The sequence below is a fragment of the Notamacropus eugenii genome, chromosome 1 (genome assembly GCF_028372415.1).
Source record: "Notamacropus eugenii isolate mMacEug1 chromosome 1, mMacEug1.pri_v2, whole genome shotgun sequence".
NCBI lineage: Eukaryota > Metazoa > Chordata > Mammalia > Diprotodontia > Macropodidae > Notamacropus > Notamacropus eugenii.
In genome coordinates this window covers 213153363-213174706 of record NC_092872.1, presented here as the reverse complement: position 1 = coordinate 213174706, position 21344 = coordinate 213153363, and the positions used below count along the sequence as shown (strand labels likewise).

General features: G+C 40.4%; 1 protein-coding gene across 1 annotated transcript in view; it reads left to right on the top strand.

Annotated features, from left to right (window-relative positions):
- TLL2 (tolloid like 2) overlaps nt 1-21344 on the top strand; it is a 150319-nt gene that overhangs the window by 73227 nt on the left and 55748 nt on the right. The window contains 4 exon segments of the mRNA XM_072626432.1: nt 1640-1810; nt 4964-5081; nt 6164-6342; nt 7715-7820. Coding sequence (XP_072482533.1) covers nt 1640-1810; nt 4964-5081; nt 6164-6342; nt 7715-7820 — 574 coding nt within the window.

Here is a 21344-nt window from a genome sequence, read left to right as displayed (position 1 = left end):
CATCTGATTTCCATAACCATATTAAGAAGAATGCATTCTGCAGTTTTAAAGGACATTTTGTCCCCCAAGAACTCCCATTGCTTAGCCACATAACAGAAGTGAACCCATATTGAAAAGGTAGAGCCTGTTAGAAAGGGAGCAAAGCCTCAGTTGTCTCTCAGCCCCTCTGAAAAAGCTAACATTTGGGGACCACTGGTGATCTAACGTTTGAGTCTTTGACTAATTTTTGGCTGCTCACACACCTTTGAAGAAGAGTCTTCTCTATTCCATTCCCCTGAAGCTCACCTTTCATAGCAGAGCTATTCTGTGCAGGCTGTGGAGATGGGAATTAGGCCAAAGCATTTGTGAGATTTTCCTCCCAAGTTTGTAATGGTTTATCCAGATGGCTGGATTGCTGGTGTATTTATTTCCAGCCAGCGAGGAAAAGACTTTCCCTGGATAGAAGACTCAGGACCTCACCTGGGAAAAGCTAAGGCCAGGCCACAGCACCATTTAGGGCCCTCCTGGGACTGAGACTGGGAATGAAATGTTGACTTACGATGGCAGCTGTCGTGTGGCAGAGTTTATGGGGATCTAGCTCAGGAGGCATGTCCATTTGGAAATGTTTGGGCTTGAGATGTAGCTGGTAGACTGGACTGGTTTCTTTTTGCATGAATCCCTTTACTGCCAATCCAAATGCAAAGCATTCTGAGATAATGAATAAAATTACGTTGGATTCTGATTTTTGAGATAACAATAATCCAGGAAAATCCAATAATGACATTTGCATTACGATCTTTTCCCAGCCTAAGCAGAACATCTGTTTAGACATATTTTTAATCTGCAAATGCTTCCTGTGCTAAGTCCTCAGGAAATTAAATTTTTCACTGGGTCGAGTAGTAAGCTCTTGTTCACTAACCATCACTGCAAATTATACCCCTTGTCTTTCCCCAGTTAGACTTTAGATTTTCCCATGCTGGCTAGGTGGTATAAAAATTGCCCCTGTGACTCCCTGTTACATTTCTATTTAGTACTATCATCTGAGAAACAGAGGAAGCAGTGTAGGTCTTATTTGGCATGTAGAGGGATTTTTTCACCCATTTTCTGCTGAAGAAAGGGACACAGAAGGAGGTGGGAAATTGTTGCATGTAATATGAGACATTAACCAACACTCAGGTCTTCCTCGCTTGAACCCCAGACCTGCCACCAACCGCAGCATCATGGTCTAAATTTACTAAACCAGAAATGATTATTGAATAACCCAGTTCTAAACATAAAAAACTTCACTTTTTCTAATATCATCACAAAGTCTTATCTTTGAACTGATTAGAACTATTTTAATGTTCAAATTTAGATGAGTGTTAGGAGACATTTCTGGTTTTTTTATCATAGGCTAAGTATTTCGGAAAGTACAATCATCCTTGGTGTTTTGGGAGATAGGAGAATCAGCCAATCACATTATTTTCTTAGAAGTTTTGATTTTAGCTTGTTGATGAGAAGGCCCAAGAGTTCAGGTGATTGTCTACAATGAACATTCATTAGGTGAGTCACCAAGGTGGTTGCTGGTTCTCCTAGAGATAGGGTTACCTAGTCATTCTAAGCATCTTCATGAGTGGCAGAAGTAACATTGAGGCTGTGAAATGATGAGACTGTCTTGCAGGTGGCAGGCAGAACTCCACGCTTCCATGGAGATTAAAGACAAAGGACCCAAATGCTTCTTCCAGTGGACCTGTGGAGTTTTCATCCCGAGTCCGAAGAGCTACAACCTCGAGGGCTGAGAGAATCTGGCCTGGAGGTGTGATACCCTATGTTATTGGAGGAAATTTCACAGGTCAGTTGTTGCTAGAAGAAATGTCAACTCAGGGTCAGGACTGGGTTGTAGCTTAGACTGACTCAGATAATAAGAAGCTGAATTTGCTCTTAGTAGGCTGACGGGTCTTCTGACATCCATGGTGTAGGACAAGGTACCACAACTTCCAAGGGATCTGTGTATAGATGTTGGGGAATCTGTAAACTTGGATGGGGAAGAAAAAATTACATCCTTATTTTCACTCACCTCTAACTGCAATTTAGCCTTTTCAGTGGACAGAATATTGGACTTGGTATTAGGAACACTTGAGTTTGAATCTTACCCCAAACATTTCTCGGCTGTGTGTCCCCAGCCAAGTCCCTTCACCTCCCTCTGCCTCACCTTCTTCATATCAAAAGTAGGGCTAATCATAGCAGCTATCTCATAAAGTTGTTATAAAGATCATGTTTGCTCTTTGCAAACCTTAAAGCACTTTAAATGCTAACTATTATTGTTACTTAAACAAATGTATTTTGAGAAGGAGTCCATAGGCTTCACCAGACTGCCATGACCCAGAAAAGACTGGTCCATTGGAAAGAATTCTAGCCTCCCCTAGAGAGAGTCTCCCCGAGAGAGTCTCCCCTCTCTCAAATGACTTCAGTGAATCTGCTCACTGCTTCAGCCTGTACTACTAATAAAATGGCACACCACTGGGACATTTTTGGAAATTAGATTATTCAATGTCATCCCTACCCCCATCCTCATCATCACCACTCACCTGTATACAGAACTTCAAGGTTTACAAAACTGAATAAGGTCACTGTGACTCAAGGTGCACAGACTGGTTTTGTCACAGTGACCCTATTCAATATTGCAAGTATTACTAGACCCATTTTATACATGAGAAAGCTGTGGCTCAGGGAGCATACAGGAATCCTCTGTAGCCTCATAGCTAATAAATGGCAAAGCCTAGGCTGCAACTCTGCTCTCTTGATTTCAGAGCTATCACGCTCTCCACTAAATTACTTTTCCCACTAAACCATGTTATCACCACTTTCATTCAAACTTTGAGCTGCAAGGGACCTTTGGGGGTTATTTGGAACCCTCCTGAGAGTGATCTAAAAAAGAGTTTTGTTGAAAGGCACCAGTTTTGTGTTTTAACTGTGTCTTTTCAGCATCTGGAGTGCTTTCCTGTCCCAGGAAGTGCCGCGTCATCATGGCTATTAACCTATTCACACATATGGTGTTTGGGAGCATTTTGTATTTTAGGGACTTCTTCATGTCTCTCATCTAGGTTAACATCCTTCCCCAAATGGAAAGAAAACAAATAAATGAGGCAGAACTAAGGCTTGTTCTATAAATTAATTTTTGTACCAAGAAACTGAAGATCTAATTTTCCATCATTGAATAATAAAACTTAAAAAAACTAGCACTTACATTTGGTTAGCTATCTTTGGTTTACATATGTCATACTATTGGATATGATAATATCATGATATATGATGTAAAGATATAATACGTATCATAATGACAAATCCTTAAATTTATATATTTATATCTTTATAAATATATATTTATGAACATATGTTTATATTTTATATGTGTAACATATAATAAAATGTTATAAGATATAACATACGATTTGATATAATGGTAATGCTGTGAGTTAGTTACTATATGTATCAATACCCCCATTTTTCAAAGGAGAAAACTAAGGCTCAGAAACATGGAAGCACTTACTTTTAATCACTTGCTAGCAGGTATCAGAGACAGGGTCTGCATTCACATTTTTCTGGTCCCCAAGCCTAGCACTTTTCCCACCCCTCCATGCTGTCTTTTCTGAATGATCAACTCCTGTCACCCTCTACTTTCCTTTTCTGCTCCTTCAAATACTTTGGTTCATTCTCTAGTCTTCACATTAATGATGTCAGTTGCCTCTTTAACAGAGGAGCAATCACTACTCTTTGCGAGGTTCTTGTCCCAAATATTTTTTCCCTATTTGCTGAAAGAAGCCTAAATGAATAAATGAAGAGCCTGAGAAGCTGGGATTAGAGAGGATGTTTTCTTGGGACGTTTCATGACTTTTCAATTCTGGAGTCCTCAGAAAAGTAAAGGAACCAGAAATGTCTTATATTTTTTAATGCAAGTTGAGTATCCAGAGCTCTGAGGACTCTTAGGATTTTCCTTAAGGTACCCCCCCACCCCATAAAATTGACCTTATGCTTTTGTATAATGTAGGGGAGGAGAACCAAGTTAACCCTGTAGTCTTCTAACACTGAATTGTGCCCAAGGGCACCAGTAAAGTGAGGACAAATCTGTCTCACTCCCATGGTACCAGTATTGGGCAGGAGACTTGCTTCCTTCTCCCAGAGTAAATTACCACTAAGAGGGAAAGATTCAGTTCCCTGCCCTCTCCTGGGGCCCTTTCCTCATCTGTTGCACTGGGCAGCTGATCCACCAGCATGTAGCCCTGGAGACTTGTACCCCTTAGGTTGCCCAGGATTCAGGATCCAGGAAGTTCATACTGACTTTGGGGGGTGGGGTCTCCAGACTCTGTTTCTGCACCCTCCTCTCAAATGAATTTGTCTCAGATGCCAGAATCTTCAGGTACAGTTCTGCCTGTTGGAGTAAAATTTGAAATCATCTGTTAGAAAGAGCATTTTCATTATCATTGGAAGTTGAGAAAGCATAGATCTCTTTCAAAACCCTCTTCCCCTCATCATTTTCATTAACGTTAACCTCTGGCAAATTATTTACCCTCTTTGGTTTAAGTAAAGTATCTTTCAGCTCTGAAATTCTGTCTGTTTGGGTAAACGTATGGCTATGTTTAATCCATAAAACCTTTACTTATAGGTTTGTACATTCAGGAAAGTCAGTCAATCAATAACCATTTATTAAGTGCCTATCATGTGCTAGGCATGAGTGCTGAGTGCTGGGGATATGAAAAAAGGCAAAAGACAGCCTCTGCCCTCAAGGAACTCACAGCCTAATGGATTCATGCTTAAGTCTGAGCAAAGAATGTTGTCTTTTATGGAGTAACAATGCCATGTGGTGGCTCCTGGGGAAATGGGCTCAAGGATCATTTTAGGCGAGATTACATTTGTGTGGTTGTGGAATAAAACAGGATGAACCAGAGGCAGGCATATGAACATGGTAACAAGTGAATGAGTACTGGTTTTCTCATTATTGTTTTAGGGAGCCAGCGGGCCATTTTTAAGCAGGCCATGAGGCATTGGGAGAAACACACCTGTGTAACCTTTATAGAGAGAACAGATGAGGAAAGTTTCATTGTGTTCAGTTACAGAACATGTGGGTAAGTAATAGAAATCAAAAAAATCTAGCTTCATTTTGACTACAGATGAATCAAACCACTTTAAATGAGAGCCAACCAGTTTATGAAAGTTTACCATCCTTCTTTTCTAGACACACTCCAGGTTGTCAATGTCTCTCGTAAAATGCACCTCTCAGAGTTAAACACAGAATTCTAGATGTGGCCTGGCCACTGCGAAGAAGAGTTTCTTCCCATAATGTGAACATTCTAAGTCACAGATTCAAACTCTGTCTCTGCCTGCTCTCTAGGCATTTGGGATTTGTGTGTATTTGGGGAACTGTGAGGAAGGAGTATTTGGGTATGATAGTTCTCAAGTAAACAGTGAAGAAAGACATACAGGTTTGAACAACATAGAGAGACTATGGACAGCTGAAGCCCTAGAATGCTTATTGCCAGCTTAAATGTGTAGTTGTCTCATGTGTCCTTAAATAAATGGTTCACTGCCCTAACATCTACCCCTCTTTTCCCCACCCCCAAAAACCCAACTAACAACAATTCAGCATCCCTTCAAGCAGGTGTTTTAACTGCCAAACACCATTTCTAGCCCTTGGGTTTGGAGTCGATTCAACCCCAGGAATGCCACATGTACCACTAGAAGATTCTCAAGTTGAAAGAAAAGCTTATAAATAAAGGGAAATGTTATATATACATATATGTTACATATATAAACACACATATATAATGTATACATATATGTGTGTTTATATGTAAAATATCATATATAAATACCATGTTTCTATTATATATGTAATATATTATGTGTGTGTATATATACATATATATATAATTCCCTTTAGCTAGAAAATGACATTCCTTTATTGTTTTTGTCAAATATTTGATGAATTCTGATGTGTCTAGTGTTGTCTTTGGTCATTGAAGCTAGATGAAGGGGCTGTATACCCCATTAGGAAAAACAGTGGGATGAGGGTGGGGATTCTTTATTCCAGAAGGAATTCACCTTTACCTATTCCTTCTCTGTTCTCAATATCTCTCAGTGCCCTTATTGAGTCTTGCACCCTTCTCCCTTTCTCTCTGACCTGGATTTTTTTTCCTGATTGTTTTAGTTGCTGTTCCTATGTTGGGCGCCGAGGTGGAGGTCCCCAGGCCATATCCATTGGGAAGAATTGTGATAAGTTTGGTATCGTGGCTCATGAACTTGGCCACGTGGTTGGGTTCTGGCATGAACACACTCGGCCTGACCGAGACCAGCATGTCACTATCATCAGAGAAAATATCCAGCAAGGTAAGGAAACCTTGCTTTCAAGCCCCATCTGATAGTTGGGAAGTACCAATGTTAATCAAGAAAATGAAGTGAGGAGCTTCATAAAGCCAAGGAAGAACTCACCTTAATTCTGGAGATCACTCGTTATAGTGGTGGTGAGACATCGTTGACTTTGAGGCCACTCTCACTCAGCAACCCTTTCCAGGAGAAATTATGCCCCAATTTTGTTGTTATAACTAAGGAGAAGATGACTTTCTCTGTTTTAAGGGACAATGGATTTGCCTAAAAAAAAAAATACTCCCCCAGATTCCCAGCTGTCAAGATGATGGATTCATGTCTCGTTACTAGTATATTTCAAAGTTTGAACCTCATCCAATAGATCTGGTTTCTCCCCATCCCCCTGAATAATGACCATATTTCTGGTTTTGACAGCATATTTTTAAAAATCCTATATGTAGCTAAATCACTCTTTTTTCTGAGTCCAGACTTGTGATTTCATCGTGTAGAGATCTCTAGGTGAAGAAATTCATTCAGACCATGCAGATCAGCAACTGTTCCGTGAGCTATGGTTTTAGATTTCTTCTGGGCAATGAGAAATGAAACTGCTTGTCCAGAGTCACACAGCCAATATGTGTTATAGGCTGGACTTGAATCCAAGCTATCCTGATGCCGAGGTTGGCTACACTGGGCTGCCTCTTAGCTAAAACTATGTAGGCAATTGTACTGTCTATAAAGAGGCAATAGGTTAAATATTTCCAAGAGGGCTTTATCTGAATGGCCAAGACAGAGAAATTTGTACATCTAAGTCGTGGAGAGATATATCAATTCAGCTTACGTTTTTTCTTGTGGGAAATGTTTCTTTGAATATGTGATAGCCAAAGGAATATAAATAATATATATTGAATATGACAGTATATATGATGATATATTACATGTGTGTCAATTATAATATATAATGATAAGAGTTTCTATGAAAAAAGCTTCTATTCAATATATTTGCAACTTTCCAGCAGATAGGTTTATCTTTTCATGGATTTTTCTCTTTCTCTTCCATTTGTATGATTGATGCCTTTTTCTTTATATGCTATTTAGGCCAAGCTGATTAAACCCAATCAGTCTCATCATTTTTCAGTTGAAGAATTTGGAGTGATCTTGAGAGTTTAGAGAGGAGAAAGATGGAAGAATCGGTGTTCTTCTTTCCAGTTTAAAATCTCAGACTTATGTGAACACACACACACACACACACACACACACACACAACTCAGGTATATGATGTGGGTTTAATGTGAACCAGGAAGATGATTCTTTTCTGCCCAGTTTTATCCCTTCTCTGCCCCTTCTTAATGACATCTTTACTTTTCCACGGACTCTAATGGTGTGTATTCTGTCTCAGGTCAGGAGTATAATTTCCTAAAAATGGAAGCTGGAGAGGTGAATTCACTGGGAGAGACATACGACTTTGACAGCATTATGCACTATGCCCGGAACACGTTCTCAAGGTTGGAAGCAAAGGTTCTGACTGTTCAGTTCTTTATTGTGCCTCTGGCAGGCTGGGTTAGGATCCTTAGTGATTTCCCAAGTGGGGGAAGGGAGTGAGTCTCCGTGGGTATCAGAGAGTGTACTGGTGCCCCTGTCCTTGATGCTCAGCACCCTCCGGCTTGCAGTGAAATATAATCTAATCAGGAGTCTGCTAATAAGATTTAACCCCATTGTGAAAGCCTCTGTTCCATTATCGCTTAATGTCACAACTAGCAAACCGGAAAATAGAAATGATCAAGAGCTTCTGTTTAAAATTTCCAGTGAGTGAGTGGGGTGGGGGTGGGGGGGCTGTTGGGGGGTGGTGAAGGTGGAGGAGAAAGCCTTTTGGAGGAGTGTCCTTGATTTTAACCAGGGCAGCAGTTAACAGCCCTCCTGGAGAAATTAGGTTTGTCTCAGAGTTCAAAGGATTTCAGAGCCAGCTGGAAGGGACCTTCAAGGCCACGAGATCAAAGATTTAAAGCTAGAAAGGACCTTAGAGGTCACCTAGGCCAGCCTTCCCATTTTATGAATAAAGAGATAGCAGCCCAGAGAGAGGTGAAATGATTTGCTCTATATAACATTGGTAAGAATTGCCCAAGCCAGGAACTCAACCCATATCCCCTGACTCCAAACCAGCAGCACTTTTTCTTGCCTTAGTACGCTACTGAGCTAGTTCAGTGTCCGCATTTTACAGATGATAAGACTGAAGCCCAGAGAAATAACATGACAAGATCCAAGGTGACACAGTAACGGAACTGGAACTAGAACCCACATCTCCCTGACTTCTAGTCACTTTGAGCTACAAGGCCTTCCTTGCTCTTAGATGTATAAGAGCTTCTTATGCCCTAGTACAAAGAAGGAAGCAATTCTCTTGGACCCTCTTTTCAATTCCTACCTTTCCTTGGAATTTATATAGAAGGAAAAATGCTTGAAAAATTGCCTTATATCCCTCATCTCCCATTAGAATGTAGCTCCTTGCCAGTAGGGATTGTTTCTTTGTAACTGCATCCTAGCATCATGCCTAGCACATAGTAGGTTCTTTAAAAATGCCTGTTGATTGATCCTGTTGAGCAAAATGGCTAATATGGTGGTGTGGGGGGGTGGGGAGCGGAATGTAGCAAGGTCTAGAATGACAAGAATTCAAGGTAGACCGTCATTAGTGCTTCAGAGAGGTCTAGATAAGGTGCTATTTAAAAAAAAAAATTTGAGGAGGAAGTGACCATTTTCAGTGCAACTAGAGGCACTAGGGAAGGTTCCATACTCTCACATTAATATTATAAAAAATGGACAATTTTGAAGACTTTTTAAAGCCAATGAATAAAATGAGCCTGGGGAAGAATTTGTATGAGAACAATATTGTAAAGCCCAACAGCTTTGAAAGTTTTAACAGCCGTGATTGATACAATGACTTTCCATGATCCCAGAGAACAGATAATACAATGTTACCCCTTTCTGATGGAGAAGCCATAGATCTAGGGTGCAGACATACATACATGTTGTTGTTCAGGCATTTTAGTCATGTCTGACTCTTTGTAACCCATTTGAGGTTTTCTTGGCAAAAATACTGGAGTGATTTGCTATTTCCTCCTCCAGCTCATTTTACAGATGAGAAATTGAGGTAAACAGGGATAAGTAACTTGCCCAGGGTCACACAGTTGGGAAGTAGCTGAGGTTAGATTTGAACTCTGAGTCCAGACCCAGAGCTCTATCCACTGTGCCACCTGACTACTTTTATAAATATATATGTGTGTGTATGTAGACACATATTTATATACATACATTAATTGTGTGTATTTGTTATAAGGAATTTTTTAAAATCTTTTTTTGTCCCAATGGATGGGAAGTGGGAGAGGAAATAGATTTCTGTTAATTAAAAAAAAATTAAAATAGGTATATATGGATGGATGGGTGCCACAGATGTAGAATGCTACTTGTACGTTTGGGTGAGATCACTGTATTATGAGTTTTGCTTAATTCTTTTACTCTATCTCAAAAGACCTCTCATGGAGTGGGAGCAAATTTATATTTGCTCTGTGAATGTTTGTAATGTAAAAACAAAACATCAACAAAACTGTTTTTAATGTTTTTAAAGGAAGGATTCATAAAGGTAGTAGCCCTGGAGGTGTGAGCTCTTTGGGCCTCAACTTACTCTTTTGCAAAATAAAACGTTGCATCAAATGTTTTCTAAAGTTCCTTCTAGCTGTCCAGTGCTGTGAGTCGGCTTTCTGTGAAATAGAGACAGTGAGAGTTTTAAGTTCCATGCAGAGACTCAAACTTGAGGGATAGTACAAGGGTCTAACATGCTTGATCTCAAGGCCACTTTGTAGGATCCTGGGTTTTGCTGCCTCTGAGCTGTAGGTGGGTCATATCCTAAACAGGATATGTTTAGTGTCAGGGACTGAGATGACCCCTGGATTTTGGAAATGTTACAGAAGGCAAGCTTCCTATTGGATCTGGCTTCATCACATCTGATCCCAATTTAGAGTTCTGAATCAACAAGCTGAGACTTGGTGTCAGCACGAAATGTTTTCACTACAAAGGTAGAACCATAGGAGTAAGGCCTGGAAAGAAAACTCAGAGATCGTTTAGTTCATACACACACACACCCCACTTTTACATTTCAGGAAACTGAGATACAAAGACATGAATTGACTGGCTCAAGGTCAAGCAGGGGCTAAGTAGCAGAGCTGGGGTATAAGCCCAGGTATCCTGTCTTGGAATCCATTACTCTTAACGTACAGAACTGCTGCTTGGACATTAGAGTGCATTGCTGAGCTGACCCCCTGTGAAATGCCTGTTACTGGAGGAGGCATGGGAAGCATGGAATTCAAGCATGCAGTAGATTTCACTTAGTATTGAGGCCCTGGGATACAGTGTGGGTGTATTCTGCGACGAGCAAATGTTGAATAGATCTTTGGAACTGAAGCACCTTCTGGTGCCTCAGATCAAGGCTAAAGCAAAGCAACCAGCTTCATCTCAGAGCTCTCTCCTGGCTTCAGGGTTCTGAAGGCTTTCAGAAAATGGATCTAACAGATGAACAGAGCTGAAAGAGACCTCTGAGGCCAGCTCATCCAGCCCCCTTATTTTACTGATGAGGAAACAGAAACCCAGTGATTCACTTAGGCTCATAAAGATAGTAAGGTGTGAGGGTTGGACTTGATGTATATTAAGAGAAATAGTGATGTATAGTGAAAAAGCACAAGACTTACAATTACAAGGCCAGAGCTCTTATCTTAGTTTCTCATTAACTGTGGGAGGTTGAGAGTCAGTGTGGTAGAGCGGAAAGAACAATGGGTTTGGGTTCAAAAGACCCAAGTTGGGATGATGATTTTTTCTTGACCCCAGCACCTGATAGAGGTCGTTTGCTAAGGTGTTGACACAGTATATGCCTGATCTTAAATAAGACACTCTTTGGGACTCAGTTTCCTCCTCTGTAAGATGAGGGGATTGGACTCTGAGACTCCAATAGCTCTAAATCTAGGATCCTATGATCCTCAAACCTCACTGAGTTTTAGTTTCCTCATTCATAAGATGGGCATCTCTTTAACATGATTCATTGGTAAAATGGGGATAATTCTTTCACTATATCCTTCACAGAATTGCACAAACTTGGTGAGACTATACAAATGTTGACTAAAGTCCTGTTTATGGACCTCATTAATACTTACATATGTCTTTTATAAACTTCTTGCTGGTAGGTATTATCTCATTCTTTGTATCTTCAATGCTCAGAGCAGTGTCTGGCACATAGCTGGGGCTTCATAAATACTTGTCCATTGACTGGCTAATTATATAAAAGAAGTGACCCTGGGCTCCCATAAGGACTATCCTAGCCAAGGAAATAGCGTAAGCTTAGTCAGGTTCTGCTGAATGAAAAAGTTTTCCAACAGAGATCCAAGAATGGACAGTGTGTCTGCCATCCGAAAACCAGCCTCACTCCACTCAGAGAGACTCTTCGTTAGAGTACTGACACCAGGTGATGAATTTTTTTTGGTCCCTGCAGCTTATAAAGGCCATCTGTTAAAGCATTGAGCTGTAGTGCTCTGCATCAGTGAGTGGAGTACCCTCTGTGATGAAACCATGTAGCCTTGGAATATTGAATAGATATTTCAGTATGATTTTTAGCACCTTCAGCGGCTTTGCTAGATGGGTTTTAAATGACCTTGTTTAGTGGTACTCCTAGTACATTTCATAATCAGGGTGTTTGCACCAGTGAAGGCTCTTCCTTTATATTCAGCAAAAATTTTTCTGACTTTTTCCCATGTTATTAGCCTAGCGATATACCTCATTTGATGACAGCCTGAGAATACAGCCTCTTGTAACCCCTTAAGAACAGGATTTCTTCCAATTGGAAAGGAGACATGTTATTCTTGGTGAGTGGGTGGGTGGGGGCAGAGAAGAGTATTCTCCCCTCCTCCCCTTTAATACTGACCAGTCACCTTAGCCTTTCTCCCTCCAGTTCCTTGGAAATTTTCTGCCCCTCTTCTATCTTCACTGGTTTTATAGTATTGGTGGTATCTTTGGGGCCTTAACTGGACAGATCTTGAGGAGATGGTTAGCATTAGGGTTCTCTCACAGAGGTCACTTTGTTTTAGAGAACTACAATCCTACATGTTTATTCCTCCAGGCATCTGCTGAACTTTGTCTAAGTTTAGCAAAATGGAAATGGAAAGGACTGTCAGACACACAAAGAGAGGTGAATTATTACATTGATTTCCTATGAGGATACTTTGAATTATGAATTTTTTAGGACCCAGAGCTGTTCAGATTGCTCAGAAATTGATGGAAGGGATTTCCCCCCATATTAGCCATATGTGGGCTGAGGTGATCTATGCTGTTCTTACCTATCAACACCTCAAATTGTCAGTCAGTTAATGAACATGTATTAAGCATCTATTCTGTGTCAAGCCCTGTGCTAAGGGCTAAGAATTCAAAGAAAGACAAAGGGCAGTCCCTGTTCTAAGCTATGTACAATAATCAACAGAGAGAAGGTGCTAGAATTGAGAAAGACCAGAAAAGGCTTCCTGTAAGGGGTGAGATTTTAACTGGGACTTGAAGTCAGAAATTGTCTTCAGTCAATGAACAAATAAATATCTGTTGAAACTTAAGCACTATGTTATGCATTGAGGGAAATATACAAAAAAGCTGAAGATCTGGTCGCTTGTCCCCACAGGGCTTATGGAGATTTAAGGGAGGAGATGGCACAGATATAGTCACTCAAAGAGATAAGTGAGGACATCAGACAATGAATATAAACGCTGAAGGAGTGGCAGGAGGCAGGTCCGTGGCCCGGTGGACAGTGTTGTACTTTGGGTCTGGAAGAGTGCAGCTTGAATCCTGCCGCACACACTTGTATGAAGCTGAGCAGGTCAGCCTTTGTGCCTGGGTTTCCTCATCTATAAAAATGAGGACAATAATAGCACCGACTTCGCAGGGTTGTTATGAGAATCAAATGAGACGACTTATGGAAAGCACTTTGCAAACCTAGTGCTATGTAAGTGTTATGTAGTAGTAGTAGTAGTAATAGTAGCAAAGACAATTCATTTAAGCTCCATCAGAATAGAGACTGTTTCATGTTTGTCTTTGTGTCACTAGGGGTTAGCACAGTGCCTAGAACAGAACAGCTACTTAAATATTTCTTGATTTATTGATTGCTATAGGAGATAAGAGGAAGAGTAATCATTTAACTGGAGAAGCCAGAGAAAACTCCATGGAGGAGATGGGACTTGGAATTATAGGATCTGGGCAGCTAGCTGGTAGAGTAAAATCATGAAAACCTGGGTTCAAATCCTGTCTCAGACACTTACCTACTCAAGTGACTCTGGGCAAGCCACTTAAACACCCTCAGTCTTAGTTTTCTCATCAGTAAAATGGGGATAATAGTAGCACCTACCTCGTAGGGTTGTTGTGAAGATCAAAAGAAATCATACATATATGAAGTATTATTATCATTGTAGGATTTTAGACCTAGAAGGGACTTTAGACATTATCCAGTCCAACTATTTCGTAGATGAGGAAACAGAGGCTCCAAAGTTTATAATGAGGTACCTTTGGTTTATGGCTCCAAGCCTGGCATCCTTCCCCACTATACTACCTTCTTGGACTGGGTCTGGTTTTTTTTGGGGGGGTGGCAATTATGATTAAGTGACTTGCCCAGGATCAACTCTAGACCAACACTAGTAAGTGTCTGGGGTCACATTTGAACTCAGATCCTCCTCATTTCAAGGCCAGTGCTCTATCCACTGCACCACCTAGATATCCCATCCAGATTTCCTGGATGGAGAGGTAGTGGTGGTGGTGGTTTTTATCTCCAGTATCTGTCACAGTACCTTGCATATTTTAGGCACTGAAGACATGTTTGTTCAATTGAATTGAGTTAAAGGGGGTGGGGCAAGCATTCCAGGCAGTAGGCATGAGATGAACAAAGGCCCAGAAGTAGACACGTGCCAATATTTATTGAGTACCTACTATGTACCAGGGACCCACTAGTGGTGGGGAGGGATACAAGGGTGAGGATGATACTTTTTGTTCTTATGATGTTTACCATCCAATAGGAAAAAAAATTACTGCATAAAATAGGATGTAACAACTGTTTCAAGATAAGCCAACAACAGTAGAAATTTGAGGAAAGGAGACTCCAGATTATTTTTTGAGGGAAGAAGAGTAGTGCAGGTAGGAAGTTGGCATTTAAGGAAAGGTTTGATGGGGTCTAAGGAACTTGAAAATTTTCCAACGATGGCCCTCATTTTAATGAGTTTTTGACTTTGCCCTTTAATGAAATCCTCCAATGTGGCATGAAGTTAACCAACCTTGATGTAGCAAAGGTTATATCTGTGAAATGCAAGCTCTCCCTGGTCCTGGGAGCTGGAGAGGTTTTATGTATGGACCTGAGGAATAATAATAGCCAGTATTTATATGTCCCTCTAAGGTATGAATAGCACTTGATGTTTATTTTCTTAGCTGATTCGGTCTTTAGTCTGTTTTGTGAAGACCAGCCTAGATAGGTTTGGAGAGACTCATCACCAGATGTAGCCACTGGATGCTGAATTTTTTCAGTCACAGCAGCTTATGAAGACTGTCTACTTAAGGCATAGAGGAAGTGCAGTCTTTGTTAGTGAAGGGAATGTCAAGCTGACACAGCTGTGGGTTCTTTCAATATTGAGCTTTCGGTTTTGCCCAATTCAGGTCTGGACTTTCTAAATTTATGCCACTTTCCCCAGGTCTGTCCCAGTAGAATTTAGGGCCAATCACTCAACCACAGTATTTTAGCCTACTTAACAATAAAACAGGTTGTTGCCGTTATGGTGGTGGTTGTTCTGGTGGTGGTAGTGTCATGTCTAACCCCATTTGGGGTTTTCTTGGCAAAGATACTGGAGTAGTTTGCCATTTCCCTATCCAGTGGATTCATTTTGTCAGGCAATCAGAGTTTAAGTGACTTGACCAGCGTCACACAGGCAGAGGCTACAGTCAGATTTGAGGGCAGGCAGGTCTTCCTGATTCCAGGCCTAGCACTCTAGCCACTGAACCACCAGCTGCCGCAATAAAACAGGACTTATTTGTTTTCTGGTCTCTCTTAGGTTGCTGCTCAGTAGAGACTCTAAGGATTCTGTGTAGTTAGCTTCTAGAAGACATTGTTGGGATGCTTTTGTGTGAAGAATGAGTGCCATTCCTCTGGCCATTCTTTCCCTAGGAGCTATATCTTATAGAGATGTGATAGAGACGTAGAGTCTTTGATTTTGAAATGGCCTCTGAGGTCCTCTCGCCCGGCCCCGACCTGAAGCATGAGTTCATTTATAGGAGATGAAACTGTGCAACTGATCCACTTTCAAGTGTGGACCTGTATGATAGAAAGCAGTTCAATTCACTGTGGGGCAGCAATCAAAAGAAAAAAATAACAAATTGTACTGAATCCAAATCTCCCTTTAATTTCTTAGTCAATTTACTAACAGCTTCCTATGTGTCAGACACACAGGAATTGGAGTACAGTGAAAAAGCAGTAAAAGTCCCTGATCTCAGGGAGCTCTCATTAAAAAAAAGTACATACAAGAGACAGAGAGTGAAAAGAGGAGGCACTGGGGGACCAGGAAAAGCCTGCTGCAAAAGTTAGAACCTGAGCTGAGTCTTGAAAGAGGCCAGGGAAGCCAGCAGGTTGAAGTGAGGAGATAGAGTGCTCCAGGCATGGTGGACAACCAGTGAAAAGATTTGAAGTTGGAGATGCTGCATTATGATAAGGAATAGCAAAAAGTTCATTTTTGCTGGATTATAGAATATATAAAAGGGAATGAAGTTTGAGAGGGGGAAGCTAGGTGGAGCAGTGGATAGTGTTAGGCCTGAAGTCAGGAAGACTTATCTTCCTGAGTTCAAATTTGGCCTCAGATGTTTGCAAGCTGTGTGACCTTGGGCAAGTCACTTAACTATTTGTCTCAGTTTCTTCATCTGTAAAATGAGCTAGATAAGTGTGAGAGGCAAAAAAGTTCTGTTTCCAACATTCTTAGGTGATAAGGGTTGTGACCTAGCATGGACAGGTTGGAGGTCAGCAACTAATGCGCAGATTCAAGGAGCTGTGTGAGGAAGGGCCTATCAGAGAGGAGAACATGTAGTCACATGGCCAGGGGATGGTATCGCGGGAGATCCAAAGTTAGAAAAACAGAATAAGAAGCCCCATCTTTCTGCACATGTCTTCCTGTAACCTTACTGGGGAGGTTACCTGTCCATTCAGGGGGAATGAACATAAAGATTAATAAAGTTATAGTTATATATAAAGTTAATAAAAATTAATAAAATTATTAATAAATAAAAAATTTCCTGATTTCACAACAGGTTTTGTTCTTTGTTTAAGGTGAGCATGTTTGTCACTCTTGGGGGCTTGTTAGATGGGTTCACTTCTAACAATAAGAAAATGGCAAACCACTCTGGTATCTTTGCCAAGAAAACTCCAGTTGGGAGTCAGACATGGCTAAAAACAACTGAACACCAACAAACAACAAAATGTAAGAAGACCAGTAAGACAGGAAAGGGGCTAGGTTGTGAAAGACAAATAGAGAATTTTGTATTTGAACCTGAAGGTAATAGGGAGCCATTGAGTAGTAGGAAGGAACCTCAGAAACCTTCTAACCTCACTTCTAATTGACCAAGAATATTTTCTATAACGTTGTAAGCAATGATCATTTCTTCTCCATTTGAAAACCTCCAGTGAGAGTTAGACCTTCAAGGTGACCCAAACTACTGTGTACTCCAGGGCAGTTATCATTGAAAGTTTCTCCCTACATTGAGCCCAAATTTCCTTCTCTATAGCTTCCACCCATTATTCTTTGTTCTGCCTCCTTGGACCAAACATAACAAATCTAACACTGCTTCCACATGGTGACCCTTCCAAGGATGGAAAATGGCAGGCATCCTATTTCCTCCTCTCTCCATCCTAGACTTCCAAGTTTTCTCTTCTTCATGGTACGCATTCCCAGTTTCTTCAATCACTCAGTCAGTCCTTACATGGAATGGTCTCCAGTCCCCTCACCATCTTGGTTATCCTCATCTGATTATCTTCCAGACTGTCAGCGTATCTTCCAAAATGACCTCCGAGACTGAACACAATAAGTTCATTGTGATCTGATGAATGTACTCTTCAGTGCCTTCTAACAGGACTGTGTTCATTCCGATCATTATGCTCCAGTTCTGATCGTCACACATACTGGCTAAGACATGACCCTGGCAAGTCATGTACTTTCTTAGAACTCCAGATAACTCTCTGTGTCTATAGGTTATCAATCAGTCAATCAGCCTTTATTCATAGTGTGTGCCAGGTGCCAGGGATGAAAGAATTCCTACCAACAAAGAGCTTACATTCCACTGGGGGGATAAGGACATTTCTAAACCTATATAGCACAAATGTAAATTGAACAAATACAAACACATGTATAAAGTAGTTATATAAAAGGGAGTTTGGGAGAGAGGCCACCAGCATTTGGGGGATGGGAAGCTCAGGAAAGGCTTCATGTAGAATATGGTACTTAAGATATATTTGAAAGGAAGACAGGAACTCCGATATGGTGTCAAATAGAGATTGCATTCCTGGTGTGTGTGAAGGCATGGAGATGAAAGATCAAGTTTCATGTGTGTGAGGAACAGTCTGTTTGACTGGATCATAGCATGCAGGAGATAGGGAGGTCAAATATGTACTAAAGAAAAATTGCTTTTGGCATCAGTGGTGAACTGGAGTGATGAGACACTCGAGGCAGCAGATTTAGTAGGAGGCTTTTGCAATTATCTAGGTAAGGGGTGATGAGGAGCTCAACACTACTTGTGTGAGTAGAGAGAAGGGGTAAGATGTGAGATGAAAGATGTTGTAAAGGTAGAAATGTTGGGTGAGGGTGAGTGAGGACTGGAGTGTAATGTAGCTGAGATTATAGGCCTGGGAGACTGGAGAGATGATGGTGACTTTAACAAAAATAGTAAAGTTTGGAAGAGAAGAGAATTTTGGGGAAAAGATAATGAGTTAAATTTTGGCCATGTTGAGTTTGAGATGTTTCTGAGCTATTAGATCTGAAGTGTTCATTAGGCAATTGGTAATAAAGGTCTAAAACTCAGATGAAACTAGGGATAGAAGTATGTCTGGGAGTCCTAGTTAAACCTATGAGAACTGATGAGGTTACCCCAAGAATGAATATAGAGGAAGAAGAGAAGAGAGCTTAGGACAGAATTTTAAGGAACACCCACAGATAAGAGGAGTAATATGGATAATAATGCAGCAACGGAGACTGAGAAGGAATGGTCTTATAGGTAGGAGGAGAACCAGGAGAAAGGTATCAAAAAAACCTCAGAGGAGAGTATATCCAGGAGGAGAGTGTTGTTGGTAACGTGAAGTGTAGCTGATCAGGAAAAATGAGAACTGAGAAAAGATCATTAGATTAGGTGATTAAGAGGTCTTTGGTAACTTTGGAAAGAGCAGTTTCAATTGAGTAAGAAGGTCATAAGGCAGATTGCTAAGGGTTGATAAGTAAATAAGAGGAGAATTAGTGGGGACAATGAATTTAGATTTTTTCCCTCAAGTAATTTTACTGATAAAAGTAAGAGAGATATGGGACAATAGCTTGAGGGTATGGTAAAGACTTTTTAAGGAAAGTATATCTGAAGGCAGTTGGCAAAGAACCAGTAGATTGGAAGAGGTGAAGATATGAAGGGGAGTGGGAAATGATTGAGGATGTATTCTACTAGATAATATGGTAAGGAATAAGATCAAGTCCACTAGTGGAGAAATTGACCTTGGTGGAAGGCCTTTTATTTTTTTAATCACAGACTGGGGAAAGGAGGTAAGAAATGGGGAGAATGTCAGAGGATCTTGAGATAAAAAGAGTGGGAGAAGATGCTCACATAAAATAACCTCAATTTTCTTAATAAAGAGGCAAGGTGGTCAACTGAAAAGGTGTTGAGCTGGGCAAATATGGGAGGCTTGAGTGGTTTGGGATAGCCTCTGTGGAGAGTGAGATAGGGAATTAAGTGAAATAAAAATACCTAAATAAAATGACTGCCTTGCTATAGTGAGAGACCAGTTGAAGTTGGATAGCATGGATTTATAATCAATCTATCCAGTGAGCACAACTGAGACTTCCTGCAGCAATATTCATTGGCTGGTGAGTAGTAGAAGAGAAATTGGGTGGTGAGAATAATCCATTGATGACAGACGAATAGCCTGGGAGAGGCCAAAGGGGCAAGAGATTCAAGAACAAGAGACAGTATAGGGTTGAAATGGAGCAATTAGATTGAGACTGGAGAGAGAGAAGAGTGAAGTCAATGCAGGGGTAGGGACTAGAGAGATTGAAGATCTCAATGGTAAAGAAAAGATTTAGGAGGAGTGTGCATTTTCACACAAATTACATTTAGCTGTGCCTCCCCCATCCTTTTCATTGTGAAATCAATTATTTGAACTTTACATTGATTGCTATTGAATTTAATCTTAAGAGATTTGCTTCATTGCTCTAGGCTGATGGAATTTGGGAGGATCCTAACTCTATATTAGCTTTATTGGCTATATTTCTCCTCTCAAATTCATGTCACTTCCATATCTGATAAGCGTGCTATCTTCGTTCAAGTCAGAAATGTTAAACAGTATAGGATTAAGGAAAGATACTTAGAGTACTAATAGCTATCATAATAATGTAGCATTTATATTTAGTGTTTTTATATAATAAGCATTTATTTTTATCATAAGCATTTGTATAGTACTTTAAGGTTTGCAAAGAACTTTGTAAATATTATCTCATTATATCTTCACAACAACCCTGAGAGATGGGTGCTATTATTTTCTCCATTTTACAGGTGTGGAAATTGAGTCACAGCTCAAGAGACTTGTCCAGGATCACACAGCTAGTATCTGAGTCCAGATTTGAACTCGGGTATTCTGTATCCATTGCACCACCTAGCTATCCTGATAACGCCCTCAAGTGGACCATATATCCATTAATGGCAACTCTTTGAGCCTGGTCATTCAGTCAATTCTGGATCTAACTATATAACTTAATGTACTGTTGTCTAGCGATCATCTCTTATTCATGCCCTCAGGAATATCATAAGAAATTTTGTCAAAAGTCATTGGTCTTAGTATTGGTGTCTGGGACCACACAAATAAGTCCTGTACTTCTTCCACAGGATAGGCTTTTTTTTTCTTCAGGCTAAACACCCCCAGATTCATTTAACTGTTCCCTGGATGCCATATTTCTTGAGCCCCTCGCCATCCTGCTCACCCTTCTCTGGATATACTCAATTTAGCCCATGTTTTTTACTAAGTCACAACATCTGGAACTGAACACAGTACTCAGATGTGGTCTGACTAGAAAGAGAATAGTTGGGCTATTATCTCCCTCATCAGAGATATTCTGTTCTTTTAATGCAGGCTTGAGTTTAGATGGACTTCCTTTGGCCAGGACTTCACATAGATGACTTACTTTGAGGTCATGGTCCACTAAGATCCCCAAGACTTTTTCATATGAACTTTTGTCTAACCTCTCTTCCCTAATCTAATTCGTGTGTAGTAGATCCCCTGCCCTACTTAATAGTATTTTATTTTTTCCAATTACATGTAAAATAGTTTTCAAGATTCACTTTTAGAAGATTTTTGTGTTCCAAATTTTTTTCTCCCTCCCCTTTTCCCAAGATGTCAAGTAATCTGATATAAGTTATATATGTGCAGTCATATTAAACATATTTCCACATTAGTCAGGTTGTGAAAGAAGAATCAGGACAAAAGGGATGTCTTTGATTTTTAAGATCCAGGTATTCACCCTCTCTTTGTCTTACTCATGAGGATATTATGATCATCACTTTCCTGTCCAAATATATACAAATCATAGCTCTAAGATGGTATGATTATTTTCTCCCAACACTACTGTTGATTGGTAGTTGACATTTATATGGTCCTTTCTTTCTTTCAAAAAGTAGATTGTTATTTGACTAATGTGGAAATTTGTTTTGCATGACTTCATATGTATAATGGGTATCACATTTCTTGCCTT